Source organism: Festucalex cinctus, chromosome 12 (genome assembly GCF_051991245.1).
Source record: "Festucalex cinctus isolate MCC-2025b chromosome 12, RoL_Fcin_1.0, whole genome shotgun sequence".
Classification (NCBI taxonomy): Eukaryota; Metazoa; Chordata; class Actinopteri; order Syngnathiformes; family Syngnathidae; genus Festucalex; species Festucalex cinctus.
The window spans coordinates 24,396,010-24,408,509 of NC_135422.1; the positions used below are offsets into that span (position 1 = coordinate 24,396,010).

The window sequence follows — 12,500 nt, forward strand, 5'->3', positions numbered from 1 at the left end:
TCCCACCTTGTCCATGACCCCTGCTGCCGGAGTCCAACTGCCCTGGTCACTCGCTCTTCCTCCACACCTGCTCGGACCTCTTCCTGGAGTAGCTGATGTCTCTCCTTTCCCCGGGCCTGGCTCACTTGGGTCTTTGGGAAGTAGCCCAGGCCTGCTCTCCCCGTTGCCAAAACCCCTACCAGCGCTTTCTGCCTTAGGCGTGACTCTGCCACCTCCACTGCTTTCTCAGCTCTCCACTTCCTTCCAGTTCTCACTTCGATCCCTGCTGATGACACCTTGTTGTCCCTGGAATCCCTGTACTGCAGAGCCTCTCTTGTACGTGCCACCTTGAACTCTTCAGTGAGCCCACTGAAGGGTAGCTGGAGGGTGTTGCTTGTCCCGTACAGGGCAGCGCTGGTGAGGCTGCGGGGAAGTCCCAGCCACTTTCGAAGAAAGCCACTGATCTTCCTTTCGAGAGACTCCACAGTTGTTAATGGGACTGCATAAACAAGGAGAGGCCACAAGACTCTGGGCAGGATGGAGTGCTGGTAGATCCAGGCTTTAAATCTACCTGGCAGGCCAGACTTGTCCACCTTGGTGAGCCACGCTCCCAGTTGTTCACCAGACTCCTGTATGGCAGCAGAGTCTCTCAAAGTTGCATCAAAGAGCTTCCCCAGGCTCTTAACTGGCTGTTCCGAGATTGTCGGGATCTCGGTTCCCGCGATCGAAAACCGGAACTTGTCCATCACCTTCCCCCTCTTCAGAACCATGGATCTTGACTTGGAGGGCTTGAAGCTCATCCTCGCCCATGTGATGTGTCTTTCCAAACCCTGCAGTATCCACCTGCACCCTCGGACAGATGTTGTGGTGATGGTAAGGTCATCCATGTAGGCTCTTATGGGAGGCTGGCGAACACCTGATCTGGATAGGGGCCCTCTACATTCCACCTCTGCAGCTTTGACCACCATGTTCATTGCCAATGCAAAAAGGGTAACGGAGATGGTACAACCTGTTATTATACCTTTCCCAAGGCGATGCCAGTCAGATGTTACTGACCCAGAAGTGAACCTGAGCCTGAAATTGGCATAATAATCCAGGATCAGGTCCTTGATCTTATTAGGGACGTGGTGGAGGTGTAGAGCAAGCTCCACTAGTTTGTGCGGGATGGACCCGTAGGCGTTAGTCAGGTCCAACCACAACACAGCAAGGTCACCTCTGTTCTCATGGGCCTCTCTGATGAGCTGTGTGACGACACCAGTGTGCTCTAGGCAGCCAGGAGCTCCGGGAATCCCACCTTTCTGGACGGAAGTGTCGATGTAGTTGTTCTTGAGGAGAAACTCGGTCAGTCTTCGGGAGACGATGCTGAAGAACACCTTCCCTTCCACACTCAATAGTGAGATTGTCCGAAACTGGTTGATGTTTTTCGAGTCCTCCTCCTTGGGAATCCAAACTCCCTCAGCACGCCTCCACTGGTTGGCCACTCTCCCCCTTCGCCAGATCACCTTCAATGTCGTCCACAGGTGCCGGAGAAGCACTGGGCAACGCTTATAGACCAGGTAGGCTACACCACTTGGTCCCGGTGAAGATGCTGACCGGGCTGCCTTGATGACTTCCTCAACCTCGGCTCCGACAGCTTGAACTCCACTGTTGGTGGGGCAGGGCTCATGAGAGCTTTGTTGTGACCTAGCTCTTCTTCCCTCAGTGGGTCGGTCATTGTGTTCCGGAGGAAGTGGTTCACCTTCTCACTTGAACACTCGAGCCGGCCACTGCGCTTGTCCCCAAGCAACCGCTTAGCAAAATGGAAGGGATTGGCGATGAAGTCCGCCCGCTTTCTAGCTCTCTCTCTTCCCCGCCTCCTGTGCCACTCTGCTCTGCGTAGGGTTGTCAACTTCTTCCGCAGGATGTTATGCAGTTCTGCCAATGGTTGCTTCTCCTCCTCAGGAGCTCTCTTGAACTGCTTCTTGAGGGTTCGAAGCTCCTGGCGGAGTTGATGTATCTTGGTGACTCTGCGGTTCATGGTGTAGGAGGTGGTCTTGGTATTGACATATTCAGTCCAGCCGAATCTCTCTGAGCCAAAGCTGACGATGATGGTGGTCATCGCTTGGAGTCTGCTGTCAACATCTCCTTTGGCTGTGGCTTGGATGATCTTACACACATCCTCGTCAAACTGCCGCCACTCGCTCAGTCTGCTCGCTGGGGGCCATTTTATCCGCTGCTGTGGAACTACTCTGCTGGGGTTGGGAGACTCTGGCACGTGTGGAGGGACTGGGATCTGTGGGTTGCCTCCTGTCCGGGCTCCTCCTGCGTCTCACCAGGTCCAGGACCTGTGCGTTGTACCTCGCTCTCCCGCTCCAAACATTTCATTCTGGCCTGATGGATTTTTAGGCCGTGATTGTTACATTCATATATATATATATATATATATATATATATATATATATATGAATGTATGTGTACAAAGTTACAGCAATTTTAATGTTGGAAGGTTGAAATTCCTAGTTTTGAGAATAAGCCTAACCCGAACCCAAAAAAATTGCAAAATGTTGCAAAACACGTCCTCCACATGTAGTCACAGTGGTAAAATTGCATCCAATCACACCACATCACAATTATTGTCTGCTTGCTAAATATAAACCTACTTTGCAGCAGTTCAGCAATTAGGTTCGTCATCTCTTTGGGAGAAGGCAAGGCACTCGGTCCTGACCCAGACTTCTGAATCTTGGTGCGACTTTTCTTTCCCATGGCGTTGGACAGCAGCACTGTTATTTAAAAAAAAAAAAAAAAAAAAAAAAAAAAAGGTCAGTATTTTTGTCCTACAACTACCTGCCAAATTGTGTTTTGATACCAACAGCAAGTTCGTTAACATTGTGATAGCATTTTTATGTCCTGCCAAAAAAGGACATCGCAGAACAACTTGTGGAGTGGGTGAGGGAAACCGTGCTCAGGGGGCACTTGGAGCCCGTGGAGGCTCATTTTGCCATGGATGGCGAAGCGGGACAGCAATGCAAAAAAAAAGAAGGGGGAGCAACTTACATGAACAACATTTATTTTAAACTAACAACAAAAAAGGAGCGGGCTCGACGCCACCGCGCATTACAAAAAGACCGTTCAGGGAAAAATCCGGGCAATACAAAAAAACAATCATCGCCAAAAAGGCAAAAGGAATAACTACTAACACACAAAGAAAAGAAAGCGCCACCTTGTGGTGCGGTGCCACACTTCCGATTGTTACATAGTCCCCCCTGGTAAGAAAAAGGCTGACCACAGCCGTACACAGCTGAAGAAGCAACTGACCCTACCAAACAGCATCTATACATAGAACACAATTATGGATGGTACGCAAAAAGGTAAGCACCGTCTACAACAAAACTCGACATCTAATCAATTGTAAAAATAAAAATGTACAGTGGATTTTTTTTTTTAAGATATACACACACACACACACACCCACACCCCCCCACACACCCCCACACACACGCACACACATATGGAGCAGATATACATCAGACCCAACGATAAACATGACCTCAACTGGTCATAAACCTGGATAACAGAGCAATGAACCAATATAATATGGATATGAAATAATCATAATAAAAAATAATCACTTCAGATCAAGCCTATCCGTGTGAAAATTGATCCTGGGACAACGTCTGGGTCTGAGGTTGTAACGGCCAGGGAGAGCCAGGTCGGGGTCAGACCTGGGCGAGAGACCCTGTGGAACAGTGTCCGCCTCACGATCAGAGTCTATGTCCGTTGAACCAAAGGGAAATGGCTCAAGTTAAGCATCAGCATCCCCTAAAGGGGCCTGAGGGGCAGAAAAGTCAGAGTCCAAAATCCCACAGGTACCCCGCTCAGCAGGAGAGGAAACCAATTGACTCTTGGCAGCGAGAGAATCCCAAGTATAGAACGGCTGCATATTCGGTGAGGCCCCGCTGGTCGCTCCTCTTACTCACTTCACTAGCTTGCACTATACACTTTGTAAATATACACATAGGGCACACAACACATTTCTTGGTGGGGTGGGGAAGGGTGGAAACACCGTCTTCACCCTTCAACTCCCCTCCAATTTTAATGCACCTCACGTCCAAGGGGAGGGGTGAGTTGGGGCGGGGAGCCATCAGAGGGGATGGACTGCAGTGCCTGGCAGCGCGGTGGTCCCCCCCATTTGTGTCCCTGCCCCACCACTTTGTCCCTCCATTCCCTTTTTTAATGCACCACACATATACATATTCATTTTTTTTGGGGGGATACGGGTGTGTCGGAGTAGGGGAAATTTTTTTCCTCTGCTCCGACTCACCTGCTCCCAATTTTAATGCACCACACGCACACACTTGTATATACACTGGGTGGGGCCACATTCACGGTGTAAGGGTAGAGCTCGCCAGTCGGCGAGCTGGCGGACTCAGTAACAGGGTTAGGTGTCACTAGTACTCTGGCGTGACGACCGGGGCCTCTCCCCACCGGGCTCGGTGTTCTGGTGTTCCGTCTTCTCCCCTGGTGCTTCCTCCTCTGCTTCCCCCCCTCCCGCCGCTGTGCAAATCTCGCGCGGCTGGAGGTGGGGTGGGCACATCTTCCCTCTCTGCGCTGCTGCCCGGTGCCGGTTTCCGGGGGGGGGGGGGGGGGGGGGGGGGGGGTTCTCGCGGGGGGCCGGGTTCGCGGGGGGGGGTGGCGGCCGTCGTGCGGCTTGTTCGGGGGGGGGGGGGGGGGGAGGTATGGGGGGGTGGGGGGTTGGGTGCTGGGGGTCGGGGTGTGTTCGGGGGTTTGGGGGTCGGGGGTGGTGGGGCCTGGGTCGTGGTGGATGGCGGGTTTGGGTTGGGTGCGGGGGGGGTCGTGGGGGGATGGGGGCTGGGGACCGGTGGGGCGCTGTGGGGGCCCGCTGGGCCTCGTTCTGCGGCCTTGGGCTCGGGGGTGTGGGCCGGGGCTGGGGCGGGGGTGTCTGGGTCGGCTCGCCGACCGGTGTCCGCTCGGGTGGCTTGGGGGTGGCCTTGGTGCTGCCGCGGCCTGGGGATTCCGGGGGGGGGGAGTGCTCGCTTTGCTGGACCGCGGTTGACGGCTTCTTTCTTTGGTGGTGGTCCTTATGCATGCCAGATCCGTCGCACCAGCATCTACTGAAACTCAACAGAAGTACCCTCTCCCTCCCACAGCCCCTTGAATCAGTTGGTGCTGGTGTCTGTGGTTCTCACTTTGCTTTATCTATCCTTCCCTCCTTCCTCTCTTTAGTTTTTCCTCTGGTCACTTGAGATCTTAATTTATTAGAAGTATGAGGTTTCTGGGGTTGGCATAAGACTCTGGTTTTGTAACCACGCAGGAGGGGTCTTGTTGGTGCTGGACTTCACTTTGATGGATTGGATGTACTGGCTTCTATGGATCTCACTCTGCCTTATCGATCCTTCCCTCCTTCCTCTCTTTAGTTTTTCCTCTGGTCTCTTGAGATCTCGCTAAATTTGCTGGAATTTAGAGGCTTCCGGGGTTGGCGTAAGACTTTGATTTTGTAATCATGGGGAAGGCAGGAAGTGTTTGGTCGGTGCTGGATTTCACTTTGATTTACCTTTCTCTTTATTTCTTTTTTTTTCTGACCTTTTCTCTGGTCTCCTGACCATTTAAACCTCACGACTCTGGCAAGATTCTGAAGTACCTGGTTAAGGCGAAGGGTAATGGGATATTTATAAGGTTTTAGGTGAATGAATGAGTATAAATTTATACGTATTTGCACGCACGCACACGCACGCACGCACGCGCACGCACGCAAACGCACGCAAACATACACACACACAAAAAAAAAAAAAAAGAGCAATGATGACAAGACGTTGAATCGGTAAGACTACCGAATGAACAATTCTGAGCTCTTAAAAAAATAAATAAATAAATAAATAAATAAAAAATAAAAAAAAGAACGGCTGCATATTCACAATATGATAAACACCAGCATCAGTACCAGAGTCCACCCAAGTGAGTCTGTAGTTAACATCACTGAGTCGCTCGGATACACGCAAACAGGAGAGCAAGTTTAGCAGTAAAATTAGAGTGAGCATCTGACCTGGGGTGTGTTTTCACTCTAACAAGGTCACCGACACGGAAGGAGTCATGTCGACGTCTCAAGTCATAATAGCGTTTTTGTCTGTCGTTACTATAGTCAAGCGCTGCTCTGGCATGGTCGTGAGCTTCCTGTAGGGAGGCTCTGAGAGCCTCCGGATAAGGGATACCAGGCTCGTCAACACCTTCACTGGAGGCTTGCGTGATAAGGTCAAGAGGGGTGTCTAACTCATAGGGCTGGCCGATATATCGATATAAAAATTATATCGATATATTTTTAAACGGGATATGGAATTAGGCCATTTCGTCTATATCGATATAGCGCTGCGTGCTGCCTCTGCTGCACTCACTGCCCCGTGCTGCCCCCTCCCCCTCCTCTTTCGTGCACAGGAGGTGTGAGGGGGAGGGGAGGGGGGTAACACTTCACACTTGTGAAGTACTTATGCAAATCGCGGTAAAAAAAAAAAAAAAAGAGGGAGCCAGGGAGGGGCGACACTTCGCACTTGTGTGTGAAGCACACTTCTCTCCTCTTCTCCAACACGCCAAGCACGGCAGAAGAATTGATTGTACACGGTAGTCGACACGGACCTACGTAGACGTATACGCGCGCGCGATTTTTCACATGCACGAACGTCGTATGTCGCCGAGAGGGAAGAGGGGAGGCGATTTTCGCCTTGTCGCCTTGTTTCCATAGGAAATGAATGGAGAGCGAGCAACGTCGCCTCCCGTGTGGCGAGCCGCTGAGCCAGCGAGCAGCAGTGAGCATGAATGGCTAGCAACAAGCTACACTACACTCACTACACTGAGAGGAGAGTGATAGACAAGTGCAAGCGGGGGGAGGACCGTGGAAGCACTACAAATACTTTTCACCATCTAAACAGTGCCACAAATTTAAGGATAAAGTGTATGTAGCTGCATGCTGCAAGAGCTCCAGTCATAAACCGTCAGTTAGGGTTTGTCATATTTGGTGCTTTTGGAATGATCTGTGGATTTCTCAGAAAGGGGAAGAAATTCTGTAATTTTATTTCAGTAAACCACTTATAGTTATCAGTGTATATGTGTGTACTTTTCTCGTGCATCGAGCTCAGAAAAAGATCGGCTGATTATATTTTATAGGATATTTTTAAGATTATATTTTTATTTAACTGTGCACCTACACTCAGAGCTTTAATTTAAAAAATGGTTACACAGCATTTATATTTTATTTGAACAACTGAACATTTTTCATGAACCAGGTGAAGAAACCTGTTTATTATTTATTCATTTGATTTAGCCTCTATTCACTGAAATATCCGGTTTCAATAAAACTATTTGTGACATGCTATATTTTAGCTTTGACTAAATTTTCTTGCGGAGGGAAAAGAATAAATAAATAAATATAAATATATAAATATATATATATATATATATAAATAAATATATCGGGATATATATCGTATATCGATATTAAGCCAAAATATATCGGGATATGAGTTTTGGTCCATATCGCCCAGCCCTACTAACTCACGACCGTAAAGCATCATAGAGGGACTCAATCCGGTGCTATCATGTGGGGAGGTACGCAACGCAAAGCAAATGTGAGGAAGGTACTTATCCCAAGAAGTGTGCTTGTCGCCTACGTAAGCGCGGATTGCAGGTTTCAGAGTCCGGTTCACGCGTTCAGTAGCATTGGTCTGAGGGTGGTATGCTGTAGCGAGTCTGTGAACAGAACCCAAGGCAGAAACCACATGTTCAAATAGTTCACTCACAAACAGAGACCCTCTGTTGGAAATCAGGTACGTTGGTGCACCGTGCCTCGCAAAAATGTCAGTGACAAACTTACCAGCTGCTACCTGAGACGTAGCTTCTTTGACCGCGCTAGCCTCAACCCATTTTGTCAAGTAGTCAACAAACACAATCAAGTATATGTTGCCAGCCGGGGTACGGGGCAGTGAGCCAACAAAATCCACACCTACATACTACCAGGGTTTTTGAGGGACAATGGGAACCATAAACCCAGCAGGTTTTCTCTGGCTCGGCTTAGTGAACTGGCATACAGAGCATGAAGTTACATATCGTTTCACATCAGCGGCCATCTTGGGCCAGAAGAACCTGAAACGCAGTCTCGTTAAAGTCTTAGAAACACCAAGGTGACCTGCAGTGGGGTGGTCATGGTAATAGTCCAGCAAGGTGTCTCTGACAGAAGTAGGTGCAAACAGTTTCAACCCTTTTAAAGGATGTAACGCACACTTGAATTTGGAGTCCTTGAAGAGCAGAAGAGAGTCATACACAATATAGTGTGAAAGATCGTCATCATCTATGCTGTCCTTAGAATCTGCTTCAATGCCCCAGAGTAGTGGGCCTGTGACAGGATCATCTAACTGCAATTGCCTCAGCTGAGAACGGTCTGCCAATACGACAGGAGGCAGAGTACGGAGGTCAAAGCTGCCTATAACAGCATGGTCAGGTAAGAGGTCAGTCGGACTGTCACAAGTCAAAGGTGGGGGATCAGGCACTCTATTACGTGTGCCCGGTTTGTGTACTACAGTGAAATCAAAGTCCTGAAGGCGCAGTGACCAACGGGCCAGCCGGCCCGTGGGGTTCTGACGAGACATAAACCATTTGAGACTATTATGGTCTGTAAAGATAGTCACATGCATACCTTCAACAAATGGGCGGAAGTGTTCAAGAGCCCATATCACAGCAAAGCACTCCTTCTCAGAAATGCAGTAAGGGAGCTCGGTTTGTGAAGGGAGCGGCTGGCAAAGGCCACAATGTACTACCGACCCTTGTCATCCTTTTGCCGCAAAGCAACGCCTAGACCAATGTCACATGCGTCCGTGTGGATGAAGAAAGGACGCTCGAAGTTGGGGAACGACAGGACCGGAGCTGATGTGACGCAATCCTTCAAGGTGTCCATGGCTCTCTGGCAGTCGTCGTCCCAGTTAAAAGCTGCATCCTTCCTTGTGAGAGTATGAAGAGGCTCAGCATGACGGCCATAATCCTGAATGAAGCGATGATAATATCCAGTCAGGCCGAGGAACTGTCGGACATGCTTCAAAGTGGTGGGGTGCAAAACACCTTGACCGTCTTAACTTTGTCCGGATCCGGTTTAATACCAGCCAAAGTGATGCGGTATCCGAGGAAGGTGAACTCCTTGAGACAGAACTGGCATTTCTTCAATTTCAGTGACAGGCCAGCGGCCTGGACCCTCTCCAGCACTTCCTCCAGATCGGCTAAGTACTGCTCAAAGGTAGCAGTCGCTGCTCAGGCCCTAATAATAACTAGAGTTGCGAGCAGCTATAAAGGGCACTCGCAGCCCAGGCCACTTTGGGGTACTTGCACGTTGGGGTACTGGCACATTGGAAGCAGAATTTCTTTGAAAATGGCATGATAAACCATTACATGTGGTTTTTTATGTTTATTTTTTGCCAGGTGTGATGAGTGTGTCAAGCTCAATGGGTTTTGGTGACTGTTAAGATCTGCAAAAATCAGCGTCTTTTTTTTATTTTTAGGCAATGAGTTGCCCTGATTGGTATTTTTTGTAAAAGTGTACATCAACACATCATCGCTCGTACTCATTGCACAATGTTGCTTTTATTGTCCATAGAGGCTAGGGGTGTGCTCAAAAAATCGATACGGCAATATATCGTTGCAGGCCTCATTACAATACACGTATCGATACGCAGGCGTCAGAATCGATATTGCTCGTTAATTTTAAATAGGAAGTTAACGTTTGCCTTTGTAGCTTGCATTGTACCTAAAAAATAAAAACCAGCAGCGTCTTTGAAGTTAATTGCCTTCAATTAATGCAAAAATAGCCCACCAGTGATTGGACACTGTGTCTTGCTAAGAAAAATTAAAGCAGAGGAAGAATATCAATGTTTACTTACTTATAAACTTAACATGGCAAGTGCCTCAATGTACCAGATTTCCTATATTTTGTTTAAAAAACGAAATGTGTTCCATGAAAATGAAAAAAAATGCTGTTTTTATTTCCCCAAATATTTCAAATAAGCACATTTTAGAGCTGTAATTGAGAGCGTACACATTTAGACCAGGCATGCTGCTTGTTGGTAAACCAGAAGAGCTACTAACAAAAACATTTTTGTCATCCAGCATAAAAAAACATATCCTTTAGGTATACATATGACTGTTATTATAAAATGCAAGTAACTTATTGTAAAATATCGGGATACGTATCGCTTTGAAGACCATGTTTTGGGAAACATATGTATCGCGATACGTATCGTGATACGTATCGTATCGTGACCCTTGTATCATGATACGTATCGTATCGTAAAGTTGGCGGCAATACCCAGCCCTAAAAAAGGCGATCAAAAAAATGAAAATAAATAAAAAAGTACATATGTTTGGATCGGTCTGATGCCAGTGAACATATTGAGTGGTGGAAAGTAAAAGAATATTCATAAATGACTTATTTATCACACTTACAATGAGTTTACAATTTTTGTAAAAATACCTTAAGTGAGGCATTTTTTTTTATGTCTCAAGGACTAGGTGGCGCTGTATTTGTAACTGAATTTTGTCATAATGATACCTTCAGGCATTCACTATAAATATACATTTCAAGTATGGGATTTTTTTGAGCATGTACCTGGGAGTTATTAAGCATATCCTTCATTCACGATATTGCTTTTAATGTCCATAGAGGCTATCAAAAATAAAAAAAACTAAATAACAAAAATATGTATGTTTGGTTAGGTCTGATGCCAGTGAACATTTTGAGTGGAGGAAAGCAAAAGAATATTCATACATGACTTAGTTATCACACTTAGAATGAGTTTACAATTTTTTGTAAAAATACCGTAAATGGGGTATTTTTTTTCATGCCTCAAGGGCTAGGTGGCGCTGCATATAGACTGAATGTTGTCATAGGCATAGCTTCAGGCCTTGACTATAAACATACATGTCAAGTTTGGGATTTTTTGGAGCATGTACCGGCGCGTTATTAAGCATATTCTTTTTCATTGCGAAACACAAAATTTGATGCCCCACCCTCATCATATAGTATTTCGAAAAGCCAAGATTTTTCCCCCTGTCGTTGGCTCAGGTCTTGGCATGGTCCAGGTCAAGTCTGAAGTCAGTCGGATGAAACGTGTAGGAGAAGTGGGCAAAAGTATGCCCCCTGTAAATGTGCTAAAATCGTAAAAAATGGGACATTCAAAAATACGAAGCTCACTTGCTGTTCATTTTAGCATATGGGTCCAAGAGACTTTTTTTGTAGGTCTTGGGCTCCCTAATACACCTAAAAAAAATTGTAGCTCTTGCTTAAACGTACAAGTGGGGCTGTTTCGTTAAAAATTTCTAGGGGGCGCTATTGAGTCATTTTTGTAAAAAATAGCACAAGCCAATTTACAAATCTATAACACGCACAAAATACATAAATCGTAGAGGTAGTAGTTATAATATGTTTGCTATTGAAGCAGCAACAGTTATAGTTGTGGCTGTGTCCACCAGACGGTACCCACTAGGGTATCGTCTGATGGACATGTACCCAAGTACTAAAAATGTGGACAGGACTGATATTCAAGGAGCCAGCCTTTGACTGCGCGTGAAAAGCTATTAAAATTGGTGTTATTTTTCATGTGGTCGGGGAGCCCGTTCCACTCTTTAATAGCTTTATAAGAAAAGACTGATTGAGAAAAAACAGACTTTCTTATTGGGATGTTGCAGTCACCCCTCACTGCAGACCGTGACACCCTGTTTGTTGATTGTGATCGCAGATGTACAAATGTTTTTAATGGGGGTGGGGCTGCGTCATTAAGAATTTTATGCACCAAACAGATATTAGAATACCTGATAAGTTTATCGAAGCTTAACATATTATGTTTTACGAGTATATTACAATGGTGGTGTCGCATTGGCTTTTTATCAAATATTTTTAGAGCTTGATTGTATAATGTTCTAAGATGTTTTAAAACAGTTTGTTTAGCCTGAGACCATGATGACAGGCAATACAAAATTTGTGAAATAATCATTGCGTTGAAGTATGATTTTGCTGCTTCCAAGGATAAAGAATCCCTAATATGTTTAAAGTTTGAAATATTAAATTTTAATTTACGGCATACTGCTTTAACATGATTATTGAATTTAAGTGTAGGATCTAAGGACACACCTAGATATTTAACCTCTGACATTTTGGATCATAAAATTATCAGCAGAAGTTTCATGTGTTTCTGTGCCGGTTTAGGCCCTCAAAATTGCCGTTGTTTTCTTGGCGAACAGCGCTTAGCCACGCCCACAGCGATTCGGGAAAACTCACAAACTTCGTGTTGTGACATCATGAAGGTCGAAACCCTCATCTGAGCAAATATGAGGTAGGTCCATTTCACGTGGTTGGAGAAAAACATTGAAGAAAAACCGTAAGAAAAAAATAATTGCCAGTCGGTAGAGCTATCAGTAAGATGAAATATAAGTTCGTAGATATCTTTAGTGCTGGACTCTCATCAATTGTGTAAAATTTTGAGAAGATAGGAATTTCT

The 12,500-nt window shown here is 46.4% G+C and overlaps 1 protein-coding gene across 5 annotated transcripts in view; it reads right to left on the reverse strand.

The window, feature by feature from the left end:
* Positions 1 to 12,500, reverse strand: part of setd3 (SET domain containing 3, actin histidine methyltransferase) — a 412,972-nt gene that overhangs the window by 386,948 nt on the left and 13,524 nt on the right. For all 5 annotated transcript variants that reach the window (XM_077538338.1, XM_077538340.1, XM_077538339.1 and 2 more), the window contains one exon: positions 2,619 to 2,738. In XM_077538338.1, the coding sequence (XP_077394464.1) occupies positions 2,619 to 2,738 (120 nt within the window). The remainder of the gene's footprint in view (positions 1 to 2,618; positions 2,739 to 12,500) is intronic.